This window comes from Schistocerca nitens, chromosome 6, assembly GCF_023898315.1.
Source record: "Schistocerca nitens isolate TAMUIC-IGC-003100 chromosome 6, iqSchNite1.1, whole genome shotgun sequence".
Taxonomy (NCBI): domain Eukaryota; kingdom Metazoa; phylum Arthropoda; class Insecta; order Orthoptera; family Acrididae; genus Schistocerca; species Schistocerca nitens.
Window position 1 is genome coordinate 414143392 of NC_064619.1, and position 23592 is coordinate 414166983.

General features: G+C 39.8%; 1 protein-coding gene across 3 annotated transcripts in view; it reads right to left on the bottom strand.

Annotated features, from left to right (window-relative positions):
* Positions 1 to 23592, bottom strand: part of LOC126263683 (uncharacterized) — a 60454-nt gene that overhangs the window by 21071 nt on the left and 15791 nt on the right. For 2 of the 3 annotated variants that reach the window (XM_049960809.1, XM_049960808.1), the window contains one exon: positions 1168 to 1272. The exons of the other annotated variant lie outside the window; for it this stretch is intronic. In XM_049960809.1, coding sequence (XP_049816766.1) covers positions 1168 to 1272 — 105 coding nt within the window. The remainder of the gene's footprint in view (positions 1 to 1167; positions 1273 to 23592) is intronic. 3 annotated transcript variants of the gene reach the window in all.

Consider the following 23592-nt stretch of genomic DNA (forward strand, 5'->3'; position numbering starts at 1 on the left):
CTGTACCCATTATTATGTAAGGTTCACTGTTTTTGATGAGCACTACAAACTCTGGCACTTTTTTGTGAATGCTTCAGCAGTTAATCACTAGGATTTTAATACTCTCACCTGTGGGGGGGGGGGGGGGGGGGGGGCATTTCCTTCGATCTTACACTGATATTTCTCGGTTTCCTACAGCTTTTGTTATCTGGACTGGATGGAGAATCACCTACACTAAAAACTGTTGTGTGCACCCCACACACAGCAGCTACCTGAGTGTGTAATGCACTCATGAGTTATTTAGAGGAACCCTACAGCTCTCAGCCCTATAGTGCAATCCAGGAAGTAGCGTCCTAACTTTTCACAGAAGCTATGAAACCTCTGGTACAGTCAGTCCACCTTACTCAGAACCAAAGGGCCACAATCAGAACACGAGGCAATACTGCAAATTGTGAGTTTCCTGGAAACACCGTGCTCTCGGATGGTCTTCTCAGTCTTTTCTGCCAGTTGTTGAAATGACCTAAGAATAACCACAGAGCCCAGATGACAGGTATAATTTATTCCAACATTCACCATAGTCTGCAGTTGGTTGCAACCTGTTCCCTCAACAACTGTCGGAATAGCCTCTTCGACATGTTGAACAAGGCCCCAGGCATACACACTGAGTGCTTACGGTGCTGTTTTCTGTCCCATGCTGTAATTTCCCTAAGGGCTACCATCATTTGCCGTATGTTTGAACTGCTCATGATTAATAGACACCTACCCTTTTGTGTTTGCCTCTTTCTGACACTGGACAAAACATGTTTCCCCAAAACAGTTTCAGTGAAAGACAGCGCTTAAAGTGTTAAAAATGTAGATCTAACAACAGAGGGGCATGGGGCAAAGCTCACCAATTTGGCTTATGTAGAAATGAAAATTTTGAAATACTTGCTAAATATTTTGATCACCTTAATTAGGTAACAGGAAGGGGACAGTAATTATTAAGTTAATTAGTTAGTTAGTTTCATGTTTCATGGATCATTCTGCATGATATATCATAATTATATGGAATGAGACATTTTACATTTGCATCCCATTACATCAGGTATAGAGCTCACCATTATCTAACAATGATGAGCAGAAACTCTATCAGAATATTGTGACTGTTAATTACAGATAGGTATAAACGTTGACATCTTCTGTGTTCACCTTTGACTCTGCCTTTGTTTGGTCTTCAGTTTCATCTGATACATCAGGACAGACTGGACCTTTAACTATCAAGTAGTCTCTGAAGTAGTCTCTGTTTTCAAATACCTGTAAAGATTTAATTGATAAGTGGAATATACAGTTGACACAGATGCTTTATCAATATAATAAATACAGCTAAGGCTCTTCGATGAGGTGTTGAATGGTGTAACTGCAGTATTTTAATGGAGTTTCTACTTGTCATCATCACTATTGTCATCATTTAATGGCAAATTTGGCCCATTATATATTTTGATAGTACATTAGATATAGGATGCTCATCATTATGAAGATGATATACAAGTTCTCCATTAAGTTACTGTTACATTTCCTCAGGATAGTTTACATCTGTCTTCAGGAGTCTGCCATTTGAGTTCCTTCAGTATTTCTGCGACACTTTCCCATGGATTAAACAACTCTGTGACCATTCATGCTGTCCTCTGTATTCACTCAATATCCTCTGTTAGTCCTATCTAATACAAGTCCCACACACTTGAGCAATATTCTACAAGCAGTTGCATGAGTGATTTCTAAGCAATCTTTTTTGTAGACTGATTGCACTTTCCCAATTTTCTACCAATAGACCAAAGTCTACCACCTGCCTTTCCCATGACTGCACCTATTCAGTCATTCCATTTCATCCCACTACAAAGTATTACAACCAGATATTTGTATGAGTTGGCCAATTCCAACAGTGACTCATTGATATTATAGTCATAGGATACAATGTGTTTTTTTTTTTTTTTTCATGAAGTGCAAAAATCTACATTTCTGAACATTTAGAACAAGTTACCAATCTCTGCACTACATTGAATTCTTACCGAGACTGACTGAATATTTATGCAGCTTCTCTCAGATAGAACACAATTATAGATAACTGCTCCATCTGCAAAAAGCCTGATTTTACTGTTAATATTGTCTGAAAGTTCATTAACAAATGTCATGAATAGAAAGGGTCCCAACACACTTCCCTGGGGGCACACTCAAAGTTACTACTAGGTCTGGCGGAGACTCTCCATCCGAGATAACATGCTGTATCCTTTCTACCACAATGTCCTCAATCCAGTCACAAATTTCACTTGATACCCCACATGATCATACTATTGATAATAAGCATATGTGCAGTACTGAGTCAAATGGTTTTTTGAAAATCAAGAAACACTGTATCTGCCTCTCTGCCTTGATCCAAAGCCTTCAATATGTCATGTGGGAAAAGTGCAAGTTGTGTTACACATGATTGATGTTTTCAAAATCTATGCTGGTTGACATTCAGGACGTTCTGCTGTTCAAGGTAAGTCATTATGTTTGACATCACAATTTGTTCTAAGATTCTACAACAGTTTGATGTCAACGATATTGTATATATTGGATGGTAGTGTTGTGGATCAGTTCTACTACCATTCTTGTAGATGGGTATGACCCATTCCTTTTTCCAAGAACTGGGCACAGTTTTTTTGTTCAAGGGATTTACAACAGATTATAGTTAGAAGAGGGGCTAACTCAGCTGCAAATTCAATATAGCTTCATTGAAATCCCACATGCAAGGATGGTCTTCTCAATCTTCTCTGCCAGTCACTGGAATGATCCAAGAATGACCTTGGAGCCCTGATGACAGCCATCATTTGTTCCGAATGAGGCCCCAGGCACACACACTGAGTGCACCCGGTGCCCTTTCCTGTCCCTTGCTGCCATTTCCCTAAAGGGTACCATCATTCTCCATATGTTTGAACTGTTGACAATTAATAGACCCCTACCCTTTTGCATCTGCCTTCTTCTGACGCCAGACGAAACTCATTTCCCAAAAACATGTGAAGTGAGTCCCACTGGCTCAGTTTCAGTTTAAGTGAAAGGCAGCACCTCAACTTGTTAGTTAGGGGGATCAGTACAACACCCGAGGCCTCTCTGGTCCCCATCACCCTTTACAGAACAACTAGATCTACCATTGGATGGGTAATGACAGAAGCTGTGCTTTCTGCAGAGGAGACAGGATCCATAGGAGAGGACAGTACTTGAGATACCTCTGATGCAGGTATCACAGGCACACAATTCTCAGGAGCTCTTCCAACACACTGATTTGCAGTAGCTGCCAATTGTTTGACATTATTCAGGTGAATTTCAAGCTGCTTATGAATGTCAACCATCTCATCCCATGTTTGCTGCATTTTGGCTGATGCAATGTATTACAAGGCAGTGAACAAATAACTTTAAATTAAACGTGCTGATTATCTTATAATCTGTCGAGCTAAACAATTGCTAATTTCTTATACGAATCAAAGCAGACATGCAAAACAAGATTTCTGTTAAGGCAATGAGTGAACATGTGATAAAAATTACTAGGTTCCTAAAACGTTTTTATGTTAATTATAGTTGTTAGCAAACTCAAAAACAGAGTTAATTTACGATAAATGTAGATAATATATAGGGCTATTCCTCTTTGAGGGAAAACTAGATGTAACACAATCTTACAGTTAGAAAATCTGCTACAGTAACTAAATTACAAACGCTGATTTGCTATAAATTGCTCATAGATTATGCAAAGAACAATGTTAGCTTCGAAAAACTCTCAAAAAAGCATGTTTATTTGCATTGATTTACAAAAAATTCAGCGGATATGTGTTCTTTGGCTGAACTGTGAACAACAAATGCTGATTTGCTATGAATTAAATTAAGTATTCTGAACTTTATTGTTATATTAATTATAGGGCTCACCATTGTCTTAAGATGATGAGCAGAAGCTTCATAAAAATATTGTGACTTTTAATGGCAAAATGCTGAGAGTCTCAGCAAATATAGTTGTTCCCTCCTGTTGTGATCACCTTTGATTCTATAGTTGTTTGTTCTTCACTTTCATCTTATATGTCAGGACAAACTGATCACATAATCTCTGTTTACAAACAACTATAAAATTTTAATTGTTTACTTAAAAATACAGTTGATACAAATGCTACATTGTTTAATGCTTTCCAAACTCACTTATTCATTCACTGTGTTCTGTAGATCACATCAAAAAGAAGAACCTCAGTGGATGTGGAACAAACCAAGATAACATTAACAAAAGAAAAAAATCATAGAAATTTAACCTGTACACTATAACAACAATAAACAATCACTTTACTGCTTAATTCTATTCATATTTATGTCACAATACCAGAGAAGGAAAGTTGCTACTCACCATATAGCGGAGATGCTGAGTCGCGATAGGCACAACAAAAAGATTCACATAATTATAGCTTTCGGCCATGAAGGCCTTTGTCAGCAATAGACACACATACACACACGCACACACACACACTCACGCAAACGCAACTTGCACACATGTCTGCAGTCTCAGAGAGCTGAAACTACACTGCAAGCAGCAGCCCCAGTGCATGATGGGAGTGGTGACTGGGTGGGGGTAAGGAGGAGGCTGGGGCAGGGAGGGGGAAGGATAGTATGGTGGGAGGGGTGGACAGTGAAGTGTTGCGGTTTAGACGGAGGGCAGGAGAGAAGGTGCGGAAGGAGGAGAGGGTAAGTAGCAGAAAGTTCCTGTCCCTTTACTACATGGTGCCCTGCTCGTCACTGTTGAAGCCACCTCCCTGTACACTAACATTCCTAATGCCCATGGCCTTACTGCTGTCGAACACTACCTTTCCAGATGCCCTATGGATTTCAAACCAACAACCTCCTTCCTAGTCACCATGACCAACTATATCATCACCTACAATTACTTCTCCTTTGAAGGCATTACCTACAAACAAATCCGTGGTACGGCTATGGGCACCTGCATGGCACCATCCTATGCTACCCTATTCGTGGGCCATCTAGAGGAATCATTCCTAAAAATCCAGAATCCTAAACCACTCACCTGGTTCAGATTCATTGGTGACTTTTTTGCTATCTGGAATGAAGGTGAGGACACCCTGTCCACATTCCTCCAGAACCTCAACTTCTCCCTCATTTGCTCCACCTGGTCCTACTCACCCCAACAAGTCACCTTCCTAGGTGTTAACCTCCACTTCACTTCAGAGATGGCTACATCAGTACCTCCGTCCACTAACCACCAGCAATACCTCCACTTCGACAGCTGCCACCCATTCCATACCAAGAAGTCCCTTCTGTACAGCTTAGTCACCCGTAGTCGCTGCATGTGCAGTGATGAGCAGTCCCTCTCAAAATATACCAAGGGTCTCACTGAAGCCTTCACTGACCATAATTATAATTATCCTCCCATCCTTGTACAAAAACAAATCTCCCGTGCCTTATCTTTCCAGTCTCCCACCACCTCCTAAAGTTCCACAGTCCAGCCACAGAGGAGCATTCCCCTCGTAACTCAGTACCATCTGGGACTGGAGCAACTGAATTACATTCTCCGTCAGGGCTTCGATTACCTCTCGTCATGCCCTGAAATGAGAAGCCCACTATCCTTCCCACCCCTGCTACCATGTATTTCCACCGTCCACCAAACCTACACAATATACTCATCCATCCTTACACAACCCCTTCTCCCAATCCCTTACCTCATGGCTCATACCCCTGTAATAGACCTAGACGCAAGACCTGTCCCATACATCCTTCTACCACCAGCTACTCCAGTCCAGTCACTAACACCACCTATCCCATCAAAGGCAGGGCTACCTGTGAAACCAGTCATGTGATTTACAAGCTAAGCTGCAATCTCTGTGCTGCATTCTATGTAGGCATGACAATCAATAAGCTGTCTGTCCGCATGTATGGCCACCGACAAACTGTGGCTAAGAAACAAGTGAACCACGCTGTTGCTGAACACGCTGCCAAACATGATATCCCTCACCTTAATGAGTGCTTCACAGCCTGTGCCATATGGATCCTTCCCACCAACACCAGATTTTCTGAATTGCGCTGGTGGGGACTTTCCTTGCAATACATTCTATGTTCCCGTAACCCTCCTGGCCTCAACCTTCATTAGTCACTGACCTCACCCATCCAGCCCCCTCCCTGTTCCCATTCCAGCACTACACAGGCATCATTTCACCGCCACACCAGTCTTTTAATTTCTTTTTATCTCCTCCTTTCTGCTACTTACCCCCTCCCCCCTCCGCACCTTCCCTTCTGCCCTCCGTCTAAACTTCAACACTTCACTGTCTGCCACTCCCACCATACTATACTTCCCCCTCTCTGCCCCAGCCTCCTCCTTACCCCCACCCAGTTGCCACTCCCATCATACACTGGTGCTGCTGCTTGCAGTGTAGTTTCAGCTCTCTGAGACTGCAGACATGTGTGCAAGTTGCGTTTGCATTGAGTATGTGTGTGTGTGTGTGTGTCTACTGCTGACAAAGGCCTTAATGACCGAAAGATATAATTGTGTGAATGTTTTTTTTTTGTGCCTAGCCTGACTCAGCATCTCCACTATATGGTGAGTAGCAACTTTCCTTCTCTGGTATTGTTACATTCCATCCTGGATTTTCCATTGTTGGATTTTCATATTTATGTCAACTGTATATAACCAAGTAAATAAGGAAAAAAGGTGCTACTTTGAAAAAGAGGTGCTACTTACTCTGTTATATTAAATAGCTTCTTTTTATGGTCTAATGGTAGTTTAATATTTACCTGATTATAAATCAGTATTCTTTAAATAACTACATACTTGTGTACATAGAGTCCTGTTTATGAGGCAGTAATAACTATCATGCTGATATTTAATGAACGCAGGTACTTGCCTCGTAGCAAAATGAACGTTTAAAAGGCGTAAATACAGACATTGAGATAATTTGTAGAAAGACAGAATAATGTGGCATATTGCAAGAGATAGACATGTAGCTTGGGACAGTCTCACAGCAGAGAGAAGTGCAATGATGACCATGAAAGGCAGACCATACCACTGATGATGGTTGTCCCATGAAGTGTCATGCTGCTGTTTAAAGGCTCAGCACCACACATGGTGTTCACTGGTTGTCACGCTGCTCACTCAAACTACCTATCAGACTGAATTTCAAGAATTTTATTCACCATAGATCATTTTACAATGATATTGGCTTCGTCATACAAGATGTACTGGTACATACAGAATAACAAAATAAACTTCTGTCAATACATTATAAATACATTTGAAGCATGGCAGTGTACCAAATTACAAAGGATAGCTTTTAAAAGCTAACGCAACAAGCTATCTTATAATCTAATATAATAAGGTATTTTATTGTTTATAGTATAAACTTTGTAATTACACACTATTAACCACAGCACAAAATAATATGTTTAACTACAGACAACTTTTAAATGCTTATATACTCCTCAGGCATCTCAAAGAATTCTTTGATGTCATAGAATGGATGATCTGACAGCCAGCTGTACCACTTAATTTTAAAAGAATTTGTATCCATAGACTGAACATGAATTGGCAGTTTATTGAACATTTTGAGTGGGTTAACTTTGTGGGAATTTCCTGTTCTCGCTAATCTGTGGCGCGGTATGTCTAAATTACCGTTCGCCCTGGTGTTGTGTTCGTGTATTTCCTTTCTGGCAATAAATTCTGAAATATTATTTTTAATATAGAGTACAGACACATAGATGTATAAATTTATAATTGTAAGTATTCTGAGTCTGGAGAAAAGAGGACGACAGTGCTCCCTATGACCTCTTTTACATATTATACGTATGACTTTTTTTTGTAATTTCAATACGTTTTTGATGTGAGGGGAGTGCCCCCATATAATAAGACCATATGAAATATGTGACTGGAATAGCCCAAAGTATGTCACCCTGAGGTACTCCAAGCTCACTACCTCCCTTAGATTCAAGAGAAGATATGCCACCCGAGATATTTTTTCACATACATGATTGACATGTTCCTCCCAATATAGTTTTGAGTCAATGTGAATACCTAAGAGTTTTACTGACTTATTGCCTACTTCATTTGATGTTCCCATTAAAAGTTGTTGTGTTTTGTCAGGGTTGCATAGGAGCTTATTGGCTGCAAACCAGTCCAGGGCCTTATCTAGTGTTTCTTTTGTTAGGTTATTCAGATCTGAAATGTTCTGATGTGTGGTAAGTAGTGTTGTATCGTCAGCATAACACACAACAGGGTGAGCTATATTTTTAGGTAAATCGTTAATAGCGACAATGAAGAAGAAGGGTCCAAGGATAGACCCTTGTGGTACACCTGTGCAATTTCAGTGATGGAAGAATTTAAATTTCTGATTGAAATGAATTGTTTTCGGTTACTTAAATAAGAATTTATCACAGATAAAGTGCTCCCTCTCACCCCATAAAACTCTAGTTTCCCCAGTAGTATGTCAACAGGAATGCAATCGAAAGCTTTGCTTAGGTCACATAATACCAGTGATACCATGTTATTATTTTCAAAAGCTGTTAAGGTTTGGTCAATGATTTCCAAGATGGCCCCTGTTGTGTTCTTCCCCTTTCGAAAGCCAAACTGATTGTTACATAGGATATTGTGTTTTTCAAAGAAGTTGCTTATTTGTGTGTGTATCAGCGCCTCAAATACCTTTGAGAATATTGGAACAATGGAGACTGGTCTGTAGCTTTGGGGGAGATGTTTGTCTCCTTTTTTAAAAACTGGGACAACTTTTGATACCTTGAGTGCATCCGAAAAAACCCCAAATTCTACACATTTATTAAAAATATAAGCTAATGGTTTGGCGATTGAGTGTATTGTCTTTTTAATTATGTTATTTGATAACCAATAACAGTCCATACTTTTAGAACCTGAAAATTTGGATACAGCTTTTATAACATCAGCAGATGTGACAGCCCTCCATTGAAATGCCAGGTTAACAGGCAGTGGTGTTCCAACAAGGTTCATTGCAGATGAATTTGTTGCTTTGATACTGTTACTTATTTCTTTAACTGAGTTTAAAAAGTACTCGTTTAATTCTTCAGGATCAAGCAGTGCTGTTTCTGTGCGTTTCGGTGTATTCTCTTGTTTTATTATTTGCCAGGCTGCCTTGCATTTATTGGGAGCTCTTTCTATATAGTTCTCCACTGCTTGCTTTTTTGCCAGAAGTAGTTTGGCTTTATAGTATTTTTTGCATTTCAGATATGACCTATGAATGTTCACACTCTGTTCTGCCCCTTGGTCAGAGGCTTGTTTATGCATCTGGTACAGCATATGCAAGTTTCCTCTAATTTCTACTAGCTCTTGTGTGAACCAGTTCAGACTTTTCTTTTTCATTTCATTTGGATATCTTATTTTTTTTTTTTTACTGGTGAGCAGGAATACCATAATCTGTGTACTTTTTAAATAAGTTACCAAAGCTAATTTCAGCTTCCCTTTTTCCAGATTGACAATTATATATAAAGTCCCAATCTGCACTTCCTAATCTATCAACAAACATATTTATGTACTCTTCCTTCTGTCTTCGTACCACTACTACTTTAGATTCATCAATCCCTGTGTTACCTGAACAGTATTTATGGATATTATTTGAACTGAATGGAGACATAGTCTTGACTATTTGCCATGAACTGATTTAGTCTTTCACTTTGGCATTGTAACTGCGTCTGCTTCATGTTGGAAAGGAGGCCAGTTTTGAGCCATTCTGAGCATTCCTCACTACAACCCCCCTGCATCCAATGATGTGGTTGCAGAACGGGGTCTGGAACAGTTTCCAGAAGAGTGAGTATCCATAGGAAGTTTAAAAGGCAAGACTCTGAATGTATTTCACGTTACAGAGCTCAATAGAGCACACCCTGGGGTCAGAGAGTAGGATGATCATCCTGACTGCTTGATGTTGTTCAGCATCAGAACAGAATCTGAAAATCAACAGGATAAAGAGAAAAGGAAAGACATGAAGCTTTGCAATGCTAACACATGATACCTTCATCACACTTTCCACTGGTCACTTAGATGTAGCATACGGAGACTTGACAGGCTAAATGAACTGGTACATTTGTATGAGAGTGAAAATTCAAGTACTTTTTTTTTTTTACGTTAACAATAAAAATTCCTAGTACCCCTTAGACTGGAGGCAGCACTTCCTCCTTCTGCAGAATACATTTGTATAGGTGTTGAGTGGTCACTTCTACAGGAGACGGGTTGCCTGAGTGGGGAACGTAAAACTTACAAGTTACATAGGCCATTGGTGACATGGGCACCAAGTGGATTTACAAAAACTATTACAAAATAAATGATTTTTACTAAAAGAAATTCGCCATTCTAACTGGACTTGGAACTTTTCAGTGATGTAGCTACAGGAGGTAGAAATACAATAGCCACAGCTGTATGGTGAAAGCGGCACCTCATGTAGGAGGTGGGTAGCTCAGCCAGCAGGTACACTTGTACCTCTGCGACACTCATACAACTAATATTAACCTAGAGCCACAGGGAGGTTTTCACAATGTCATGATCTTACATCAGGGCTTAACAACTGGCCAGTTTTGAGCGCGAGTACTCGCGTGTGCTCAGGCACGTGCTCGCGAGCAGCTGCAAGGTCGCGGAGTAGGGAGGGAGGGGAGGGAGGGGAAATGCACGCGCATGTTTGAATAGGGCCACAGCGTGCCTATTGAATTCGCGCCGACTGTGTAACATTTAAAGTACTACGATCAGCTCTAACAGTCACTTTGCTGGTTAAGAATCATGTCAAGTCGCCGTTGTGTAACCCCAACCATGCTTTCACAGTTCAACCCCCATTGGGAGGAATTGTATCTGTTTACTGAAAAATATGGTGTTGCAAAATGTTTACTATGTCACAAAACGCTGAATTCTTTTACGAAATTTAATTTGCAGCGACATTATATGTCATACCACGCGAAAGACTACGGACGTGGGAAAAGTGATTGACCAGATCGTGCACAGGAAGTTATTAAACTTAAAAGGAAGCTATCCGAAGAAGATCTGGACGACGAAGAAAAATCAACTGAGGCAGCTCTCAGAGTGGGTTACAAAATTGCTTTGCTTTTAGCAAAATCCCTGCGCCCCTTAACTGATGGCGATTTAATAAAGTTTGGAATGTAGGAGACGAGATGCTGGCAGAAGTAAAGCTGTGAGGACCGGGCGTGAGTCGTGCTTTGGTAGCTCAGATGGTAGAGCACTTGCCCGCGGAAGGCAAAGGTCCCAAGTTCGAGTCTCGGTCGGGCACACAGTTTTAATCTGCCAGGAAGTTTCATATCAGTGCACACTCCGCTGCAGAGTAAAAATCTCATTCTGGAAACATCCCCCAGGCTGTGGCTAAGCCATGTCTCTGCAGTATCCTTTCTTTCAGGAGTGCTAGTTCTGCAAGGTCGCAGGAGAGCTTCTGTAAAGTTTGAAATGTAGTAGACGAGATACTGGCAGAAGTAAAGCTGTGAGGACCGTGCGTGAGTCGTACTTTGGTAGCTCAGATGGTAGAGCACTTGCCCGTGAAAGGCAAAGGTCCCGAGTTCGAGTCTCGGTCGGGCACACAGTTTTAATCTGCCATGAAGTTTAATAAAAGAATGTTTGGTAGTTGCAGCGGAACATTTGTGTCCATCTCAAGTTGAACAGTTTCGGATTGTGCCATTATCTAACATGACCATTATGCGTCGCATACAGGGCATGGCAGACGACGTCCAGAGCCAGCTTGCTAATATCTGTAAAGATTTTATGGCGTATTCTCTAGCTCTGGGCGAAAGTGTTGATATCACTGGAACAGCGCAGCTTGCCATATTTATTAGAGGTGTTAATAGAGATCTTCAGGTGAGGGAGGAGCTCCTCGATGTAGTAGCCATGAAGAACACTACAACCGGAGGTGATATTTTAAGTAGTGTTGAAGAAAGTGTTGAAAATATAGGATTGTCGTGGAATTCTTTAGTTTCAGTGTCTACAGATGGTAGAGGCATACACTAAGCTAATAAAATTATGTGGCATGTGTACATTCTCCTTTATTTGTTTCATTTGTAATAATTCATGAGTGATATCCCTGCAGGTAGCCGCGGATTTACATTGACTGGCGGCAGCTGTTGTGTGCCCCACGTGACTCTCCCCACTCTCCGCTCTAGTCCGCTGGTCCGGTAGTGGGGGTAGCGTGCTCGCGCTGCTCCGTGCTCGCGCTGCTCCGTGCTCGCGCCTTGCTGCTCACAGCTTGCTCCGCGAGCACGTATGTTGTGAAGCCCTGCCTTACATGCTAAGTGAAAATTTTACAAGATTTCTTAGCACATAAGATTCCATAAAAGATTCAACTTGAGTTAAAATTATCCTAGAGATAAGTCCCCTTTATAGGTACAGTTTTTGATGAGACAAGAACTTAACTTACAATTTACATGATGCTAATTAATTTTACATAAAAAATAAAATGTAGTGAAAGGCCTTTCACACATCTGAAACTTGTTAAATCTTAATGACCTACTCTGTTACATAAAGCACAGAACACTTCTCCAATACTTGTGAGCACATACCAATTTGGAACTTGGAGAAGCTCTTTACTGTAAAACCTCTTTCATGATATATTCTACCTTGATAATCCTTCAATATGACAGTGACTAAAACTTAAGTTAATGTAAAACTGTTTTACTCAGTCAGCAAAAAAACTATACTCCAGGTCTAAACAAACAAAATTTCTGACAGTACCTCAACAGGCGTACACTAAATTAATAGGCATAATCCTAATATCTACATGATGAATCACAGTTTGGGCAGTGATGTTCAAAAATGAATGTTGCTTTCAGGCAAAATTCTACATACAGCATAACCCAGAAAAATACCTTTTTACATGTGTTTAGTCTTTACTGCACTATGGATTATATTTCTCATGGAACTACTACAATGGCAGTTGTGATCCTTACGAGAATAATAACAACATTCACTATGGTTTTACTGAAACACTACGATAAGTCATTGGCACCATCATGCTACCATTACACAGAAACAGGGGAGGAGAGCAAGAGGGGCAGCTGTGGATGTCAGGCTTGGTACATTGTGGGATCTCTCTGAGAAAGAGGACAGGTGATTTTTTTCCCCCCCCCAGTAGTGCACTGGATACTCTTTCAGCACAGGGTTGATGATGTGAGCATCCAGGCTGTCCAGTGTGCATGAGATGCTCCATCACCATTGAGTCAAGTTCCAATTTAATCTGAAAGGCAAGCATCAAAGTCCGGGATGCCACATCAGCATACTGAACAGAAATCTGCAGTACCTGCTGCAACTTATACTCATCATTCATGCTGCAACATGGCTGGATAAACTACTTTTTCCCAGTTTATTGAGCACAAGGCAAGAGAAGCTATATGACACTGATGAAATCAGAACTGGTTATTTAGTGGGCAAGAATTTACTAATATAGAGAATAAAAACACAATAAGACCTTTTAGGAAGATTTTTCAAAGGGCATGGTTACCTGCTTATATCACAGTGATTTTTCTGCAAACTAAAAACATTGCATACATGTTTCGAGTTTCCATATCAGACTGAGAGATGAGCCCAGGATTCTACAGCAGATGGAATTCAAGTATTATGGGCAGTAGTATGGATATTGATGTCTCTAGTTCTGTGGTTTAATTTTCCCATGCCTTAAGGCCAAGATTTTCAAGGTCTGGGATGAGAAAGGGCCATGAGGTAGAGTGTGGTATAATTGTGTATGAAGCAAAAGGTCTCTATGCAGGAAACAAGGGTTATTACTCCAACAAACTGATCCATGGTTTTTCAGCAACAATAATTTTTTTAGGGAACTGAACTTAATCTCTGGATATCAATCCATATCATTTCTTGGAGCATACCCCACACTGATGTGATGCTGAGAGTGGGAGTTTTTTGTCTTTTCACACCTTGGAAAGCACTATGATTGGCTTGGGGATTATCAACAAGAATACAGCTGGGAGCAGTGACAAATGACAATTATATCACTTTAACCAGTCAAAATGTAGACCACAGTTTCATTTTGAGCCATCAGCCTTCTGACTGGTTTGATGAAGCCCACTGTGATTTTTTTTTCCTTGTGTCAACCTCTTTGTCTTAGTGTTCCACTTGCATCCTACAACCTCAATTATTTGTTGGATGTGTTTTAGTCTCTGTTTTCCCCTACAGCTTTTACTCTCTAAAGCTCCCTCTAGTACCATGAAATTATTCCCTGATATCTTACCACAAGTCCTATCATCCTGTCCCTTGTTCTTGTCAATGTTTCTATACATTCTTTGCTTCAGCAATTCAGTGGACAACCTCTTCAATTCTTATCACCTGACCCAATTTTCTACATTCTTCTATAGCACCACATCTCAAATGCTTTGATTCTCTTATTTTCTGGTTTTTCCAGTACACTCTGATAAATGTAAGTTGGCATTCACAGTTGATGTAAGGTATGTAATTTGACTTCATCCCTCATGTTGTTGTTGTTGTGGACTTCAGTCCTGAGACTGGTTTGATGTAGCTCTCCATGCTACTCTATCCTGTGCAACCTTCTTCATCTCCCAGTACCTACTGCAGCCTACATCCTTCTGAACCTGCTTAGTGTATTCTCTTCTCTTGGTCTCCCTCTACGATTTTTACCCTCCACGCTGCCCTCCAATACTAAATTGGTGATCCCTTGCTGCCTCAGAACGTGTCCTACCAACTGATCCCTTCTTCTAGTCAAGTTGTACCACAAACTCCTCTTCTCCCCAATCCTATTCAATACCTCCTCGTTAGTTATGTGATCTACCCATCTAATCTTCAGCATTCTTCTGTAGCACTACATTTCGAAAGCTTCTATTCTCTTCTTGACCAAACTGTTTATTGCCCATGTTTCACTTCCATACATTGCTACGCTCCATACGAATACTTTCAGAAACGACTTCCTGACACTTAAATCTATACTCGATATTAACAAATTTCTCTTCTTCAGAAACGCTTTCCTTACCATTGCCAGTCTACATTTTATATCCTCTCTACATCGACCATCATCAGTTATCTTGTTCCCCAAATTGCAAAACTCCTTTACTACATTAAGTGTCTCATTTCCTAATCTAATTCCCTCAGCATCACCCGACTTAATTCTACTACATTCCATTATCTTCGTTTTGCTTTTGTTGATGTTCATCTTATATCCTCCGTTCAAGACACTGTCCATTCCGTTCAACTGCTCTTCCAAGTCCTTTGCTGCCTCTGACAGAAATACAATGTCATCGGTGAACCTCAAAGTTTTTATTTCTTCTCCATGGATTTTAATACCTACTCCGAACTTTTCTTTTGTTTCCTTTACTGCTTGCTCAATATACAGATTTAATAACATCGGTGACAGGCTACAACCCTGTCTCACTCCCTTCCCAACCGCTGCTTCCCTTTCATGCCCCTCGAATCTTATAATTGCCATCTGGTTTCTGTACAAATTGTAAATAGCCTTTCGCTCCCTGTATTTTACCCCAGCCACCAGAAACGCTTTCCTTACCATTGCCAGTCTACATTTTATATCCTCTCTACTTCGACCATCATCAGTTATCTTGTTCCCCAAATTGCAAAACTCCTTTACTACATTAAGTGTCTCATTTCCAAATCTAATTCCCTCAGCATCACCCGACTTAATTCTACTACATTCCATTATCTTCGTTTTGCTTTTGTTGATGTTCATCTTATATCCTCCGTTCAAGACACTGTCCATTCCGTTCAACTGCTCTTCCAAGTCCTTTGCTGCCTCTGACAGAAATACAATGTCATTGGTGAACCTCAAAGTTTTTATTTCTTCTCCATGGATTTTAATACCTACTCCGAACTTTTCTTTTGTTTCCTTTACTGCTTGCTCAATATACAGATTTAATAACATCGGTGACAGGCTACAACCCTGTCTCACTCCCTTCCCAACCGCTGCTTCCCTTTCATGCCCCTCGAATCTTATAATTGCCATCTGGTTTCTGTACAAATTGTAAATAGCCTTTCGCTCCCTGTATTTTACCCCAGCCACCAGAAACGCTTTCCTTACCATTGCCAGTCTACATTTTATATCCTCTCTACTTCGACCATCATCAGTTATCTTGTTCCCCAAATTGCAAAACTCCTTTACTACATTAAGTGTCTCATTTCCTAATCTAATTCCCTCAGCATCACCCGACTTAATTCTACTACATTCCATTATCTTCGTTTTGCTTTTGTTGATGTTCATCTTATATCCTCCGTTCAAGACACTGTCCATTCCGTTCAACTGCTCTTCCAAGTCCTTTGCTGCCTCTGACAGAAATACAATGTCATCGGTGAACCTCAAAGTTTTTATTTCTTCTCCATGGATTTTAATACCTACTCCAAACTTTTCTTTTGTTTCCTTTACTGCTTGCTCAATATACAGATTTAATAACATCGGTGACAGGCTACAACCCTGTCTCACTCCCTTCCCAACCGCTGCTTCCCTTTCATGCCCCTCGAATCTTATAATTGCCATCTGGTTTCTGTACAAATTGTAAATAGCCTTTCGCTCCCTGTATTTTACCCCAGCCACCAGAAACGCTTTCCTTACCATTGCCAGTCTACATTTTATATCCTCTCTACTTCGACCATCATCAGTTATCTTGTTCCCCAAATTGCAAAACTCCTTTACTACATTAAGTGTCTCATTTCCTAATCTAATTCCCTCAGCATCGCCCGACTTAATTCTACTACATTCCATTATCTTCGTTTTGCTTTTGTTGATGTTCATCTTATATCCTCCGTTCAAGACACTGTCCATTCCGTTCAACTGCTCTTCCAAGTCCTTTGCTGCCTCTGACAGAAATACAATGTCATCGGTGAACCTCAAAGTTTTTATTTCTTCTCCATGGATTTTAATACCTACTCCAAACTTTTCTTTTGTTTCCTTTACTGCTTGCTCAATATACAGATTTAATAACATCGGTGACAGGCTACAACCCTGTCTCACTCCCTTCCCAACCGCTGCTTCCCTTTCATGCCCCTCGAATCTTATAATTGCCATCTGGTTTCTGTACAAATTGTAAATAGCCTTTCGCTCCCTGTATTTTACCCCAGCCACCAGAAACGCTTTCCTTACCATTGCCAGTCTACATTTTATATCCTCTCTACTTCGACCATCATCAGTTATCTTGTTCCCCAAATTGCAAAACTCCTTTACTACATTAAGTGTCTCATTTCCTAATCTAATTCCCTCAGCATCGCCCGACTTAATTCTACTACATTCCATTATCTTCGTTTTGCTTTTGTTGATGTTCATCTTATATCCTCCGTTCAAGACACTGTCCATTCCGTTCAACTGCTCTTCCAAGTCCTTTGCTGCCTCTGACAGAAATAAAATGTCATCGGTGAACCTCAAAGTTTTTATTTCTTCTCCATGGATTTTAATACCTACTCCGAACTTTTCTTTTGTTTCCTTTACTGCTTGCTCAATATACAGATTTAATAACATCGGTGACAGGCTACAACCCTGTCTCACTCCCTTCCCAACCGCTGCTTCCCTTTCATGCCCCTCGAATCTTATAATTGCCATCTGGTTTCTGTACAAATTGTAAATAGCCTTTCGCTCCCTGTATTTTACCCCAGCCACCTTTAGAGTTTGAAAGAGAGTATTCCAGTCAACATTTTCAAAAGATTTCTCTAAGTCTACAAATGCTAGAAACGTAGGTTTGCCTTTTCTTAGTCTAGCTTCTAAGATAAGTTGTAGGGTCAGTATTGCCTCACGTGTTCCCATATTTCTACGGAATCCAAACTGATCTTCCCCAAGGTTGGCTTCTACTAGTTTTTCCATTCATCTGTAAAGAATTCACGTTAGTATTTTGCAGCCGTGACTTATTAAACTGATAGTTCAGTAATTTTCACATCTGTCAATGCCTGCTTTCTTTGGGATTTGAATTATTATATTCTTCTTGAAGTCTGAGGGTATTTCACCTGTCTCATACATTTTGCTCACCATATGTTAAAGTTTTGTTAGGACTGGCTCTCCCAAGGCCGTCAGTAGTTCTAATGGAATGTTGTCTACTCCTGGGGCCTTGTTTCGACTCAGGTCTTTCAGTGCTCTGTCAAACTCTTCACGCAGTATTGTATCTCCCATATCATTTTCATCTACATTCTCTTCCCTTTCTATAACGTTGCTCTCAAGTACATCGCCCTTGCCTAGTGCCTCTATATGCTTCTTCCATCTTTCCGCTTTCCCTTCTTTGCTTAGAACTGTGTTTCCATCTGAGCTCTTGATATTCATACAAGTGGTTCTCTTTTCTCCAAAGGTCTCTTTAATTTTCCTGTAGGCAGTATCTATCTTACCCCTAGTGAGATAAGCCTCTGCATCTTTACATTTGTCCTCTAGCCAACCCTGCTTAGCCATTTTGCACTTTCTGTTGATCTCATTTTGAGACGTTTGTATTCCTTTTTGCGTGCTTCATTTTCTGCATTTTTGTATTTTCTCCTTTCATCAATTAAATTCAATATTTCTTCTGTTACCCAAGGGTTTCTACTAGCCCTCGTCTTTTTACCTACTTGATCCTCTGCTGCCTTCACTACTTCATCCCTCAGAGCTACCCATTCTTCTTCTACTGTATTTCTTTCCCCCATTCCTGTCAATTGTTCCCTTATGCTCTCCCTGAAACTCTGTACAACCTCTGGTCCTTTCAGTTTATCCAGGTCCCATCTCTTTAAATTGCCACCTTTTTGCAGTTTCTTCACTTTTAATCTACAGTTCATAACCAATAGATTGTGGTCAGAGTCCACATCTGCCCCTGGAAATGTCTTACAATTTAAAACCTGGTTCCTAAATCTCTGTCTTACCATTATATAATCTATCTGAAACCTGTCAGTATCTCCAGGCTTCTTCCATGTATACAACGTTCTTTTATGATTCTTGAACCAAGTGTTAGCTATGATTAAGTTGTGCTCTGTGCAAAATTCTACCAGACAGCTTCCTCTTTTTTTTCTTCCCCCAATCCATATTCACCCACTATGTTTCCTTCTCTCCCTTTTCCTACTCTTGAATTCCAGTCACCCATGAAGACAGTGGTGTGAAATTTAAGAAAGTGAAATGGTGGAACTAACCCTGAGATGCAAGCAGAAATTAAAAAAATTAAAAATAAAAAAAAAAAAGTATTCAAGATAATGGAACTAGCTCGCTTATGCTAGACGCAATTTTGATAGTACTTTAAAAATACTTGAATGATCTGAAGATTATGTCCTTTTCAAAAATAACTGAACAATCTCAAGTTTTTGTATCATGCTCCAAAATATCAGAGAGATCTGTTTTTTGAGCCATATTTGTAAATATTCAAACAATCTAAAACTTGTACAATGTTCAAAAGTACTCAAATAATCTGAATTTTTTGTATCATGTTTGAACACATCTGAACAATCAGAGTTTTTTGCTCCATGTTCAAAAGTATCTGAACCAACTGAATTATTTTTCAAAAAATGATGGGTTTTTTGTTTCATGTTCAACGTATCTGAACCAACTGAATTACTTATCAAAAAATGATGTAAATGTTGCAACTAACAGTATTTACACATCTAAAATATGTAAGCTTCAGTTTCAGCAACACACACACACAGACAGAATTTTTCTGCCGTGAACTTACAGGTTAAACAGCACTTATGAATGCTCATAGTTCAATCTCTATACAATGCTCGTTGAAAGGCACAGTTTACTCTAATTTATATATTTCCACATCTAAAATGTTTTATGAAACACTTGATGCTTTTTAAGTGTTACAATGTTATGTCCATGTTTAAAAGTCTAAAACAAATACACCAGTGGGACAAACACACAATTTTCATGTCAAGTGCCATGATGTTATTACAACATACACACTCATATTCATCAAAATTGATGCTTAAAATACGACTGTGTGCTCTCAAATTACGAGGCCCCATGTTATTTCTATGTCTAAATAATTACAAAACATGTCAAGCTAAAAAGTAGCATGATAAGCAGGCAGTTGACATTTCATTTTTAGCCCTTAATAAGGCTATTTAAAAAAACATGACTAATCAAGCCAGTAACTGTGCTAAACAAATGGTGGCTAGTATACTGTGATAAACAGGCAAGCAGTGATGGCTGAACAAACAGAAAGGCTGTCTGAATTACTGTCAGCTACTGGGTGAATGCAATCAATATTGACTATAATTTAGACTTTTGTGAACTTTCAAATTACGTGTTACAATGCTGTTTATACATGCAAATTGTTCTATAACTACACAAAACACATGTAGCTGAAAAGAACATGCTAAGCAGGTGTTGACACTTCCTCTTAGGTCTAAGTGATGCTATGTTAAAAACAACATTGGAAATTACCATGACATTTACCAATTGGAATACACTGTCAAGGCTCTATAAAATATTTACAGACTGTATTTCCATAATCAACTATTAAATAATACCAAAATCTAACTGTAATGCCCCAAAACATGACATGTTACCAAACAATGTAGCCAGAGACAAATTAACTGACCCAGCAGTATTTTAGGGAAGGAAGAAATCGTTTTTATGAGATTTTTATTGCATTGTATCACTTAAACTACTTTTTTTCTGTATGCATAAATATAAGTTATTAATGCTCTGAATACAGGATAAAACATGGCCAGAGACAATGGTGAACAAGGTTCCACATTGAGATAAGAAAGCTCATCCATGTTTCTTACAATACAATTAGAACTTTTTACCAAAATGAAAATCTATTATTTCTCAAAATACATAACACTTCAAGTACAAAAACACATGAAGCACTGGCTCACATATTGGTCTTAATGATAAAACTTACAAATTAAGCAGTACTTGTAGCTGACTCACATCTGGCATCTGTATCACACTTGATGAAGCACAATTGACCCTTAAATTAAATATTTACATTTCTAAATTGCCTTATTACTTATCAAAATAAACATGGCTTTCTTATTAGTACCACTGATATAAGTTACAAATTAATCGGTGAACTTAATTCAATGTTAGTACCACACATTAAAGAAATTAAAAATATTTTTAAAAAATTGTTCTATAGAGTGGTTTCATGATGATGATACAAATTTTCAGGGATCATGGAAAATGTAAATGTAACAATTTGAGATAAGTGACTCTGGTCCGAAAATGACTGAGTCAGAATTTGTAAATGAAAATCAGTCTGATGCCACTGACAGTGGAACACATATTATAGTACTGTTGTTGCTAAGATTGCAAGGTAGGACACTTTCAGAAAAGATAGTATCAACCAAAATAAGAAAAAAATATGTACTAGATATGGTTTTAAAATGCACACCTAAAGATCTATGAGCACTTGTTCATCTTTGATACTGTGAAAAACATCACTTCTACTGAACTAATCACCTCAGCTCTTAACATATGCATTTCAAAGCCCATATTCACTGTACATTTTTTTCATGTTTTGGTCTCTACCACTTCCTCCAAAACTATACTTCTAAGTAGATGATACGTGTTTCACAGTATTAAAGATGAACAAATGCTCATAGCTGTTAAAGTAAACATTTTAGAGTGCATATTTACTAGCCTTTTCCCTTGTTTTTGTCTGTATTATCACCTCTCAAAGTTACCTTCACTACAATCTTAGCAACAATCGTACCGTTACATGTATTCCTCTGTCAAAGGTATCAAAATGATTTTTGCTTATAGCTTCTGACTCAGTCATCTCTGGACCATGTCCTTTACCTCAAATTGATACAATTACTGTTCTCCATCATTCCTGAAGATTTGTAACTTGATGCATTTAGAAGGATGACAATTGAAATCCATGACTGACCATTCTGATTAGGTTTTCCATGATTTCCCTAAATTGCTTCAGGCAAATGCCAAGTTGATTCCTTTGAATGGGCACAGCCAATTTCCTTCCCGATCCTTCCCTAATACAAACTTGTTCTCCATCTCTAATGACCTTGGTGGTGACAGGATATGAAACACCAATCTTCTAATCTCCACCTCTGTAACTTCATCACAGAATCCCCCATGTAACATTCCAATCCAAAAATGGGCATCACTGATGATCTAACTTACAGCTTAAAGTGCATTTATTTACAACAATAGTTTGATCATTGAATTAAAGTAGACAGTTTTATTCCCACATTTAAATTTGCCAAAAACACATCGTAGTTCTGAAAAACTAATATCAAAGTCAGTCAAACAAATTAGTGAGCCTCATGTGATGGAGTATTAACTTAATTCTTCAGCACAAAACGTTTCCCATCTTTGCTGATAATGCAGACTTAGCTGACATGCAGTGTAGAGCACATGTCACATGTGGACAAGGTTCCACATACGGAGAGAAAAGTTTATCTTGAAATAACAATCTTTGCACATAAATAAAATTTTCTATCAAAATATGTAATTGTATATGTGAAAACAAAGATGATGTGACTTACCAAACGAAAGTGCTGGCAGGTCGATAGACACACAAACAAACACAAACATGCACACAAAATTCTAGCTTTCGCAACCAACGGTTGCCTCGTCAGTAAAGAGGGAAGGAGAGGGAAAGACGAAAGGATGTGGGTTTTAAGGGAGAGGGTAAGGAGTCATTCCAATCCCGGGAGCGGAAAGACTTACCTTAGGGGGAAAAAAGGACGGGTATACACTCGCACACACACACATATCCATCCACACATATACAGACACAAGCAGACATATTCAAAGACAAAGAGTTTGGGCAGAGATGTCAGTCAAGGCGGAAGTGCAGAGGCAAAGATGTTGTTGAACGACAGGTGAGGTATGAGTGGCGGCAACTTGAAATTAGCGGAGATTGAGGCCTGTTGGGTAATGGGAAGAGAGGATATATCGAAGAGCAAGTTCCCATCTCCGGAGTTCGCATAGGTTGGTGTTAGTGGGAAGTATGCAGATAACCCGGACGGTGTAACACTGTGCCAAGATGTGCTGGCCGTGCACCAAGGCATGTTTAGCCACAGGGTGATCCTCATTACCAACAAACACTGTCTGCCTGTGTCCATTCATGCGAATGGGCAGTTTGTTGCTGGTCATTCCCACATAGAATGTGTCACAGTGTAGGCGGGTCAGTTCGTAAATCACGTGGGTGCTTTCACACGTGGCTCTGCCTTTGATCGTGTACACCTTCCAGGCTACAGGACTGGAGCAGGTGGTGGTGGGATGGTGCATGGGACAGGTTTTACACCGGGGGTGGTTACAAGGGTAGGAGCCAGAGGGTAGGGAAGGTGGTTTGGAGATTTCATAGGGATGAACTAACAGGTTACGAAGGTTAGGTGGACAGCGGAAGTCACTCTTGGTGGAGTGGGGAGGATTTCATGAAGGATGGATCTCATTTCAGGGCAGGATTTGAGGAAGTCGTATCCCTGCTGGAGAGCCACATTCAGGGTCTGGTCCAGTCCCGGAAAGTATCCTGTCGCAAGTGGGGCACTTTTGTGGTTCTTCTGTGGGAGGTTCTGGGTTTGAGGGGATGAGGAAGTGGCTCTGGTTATTTGGTTCTGTACCAGGTCGGGAGGGTAGTTGCGGGATGCAAAAGCTGTTGTCAGGTTGTTGGTGTAATGGTTCAGAGATTCCGGACTGGAGCAGATTCATTTGCCATGAAGACCTAGGCTGTAGGGAAGGGACCGTTTGA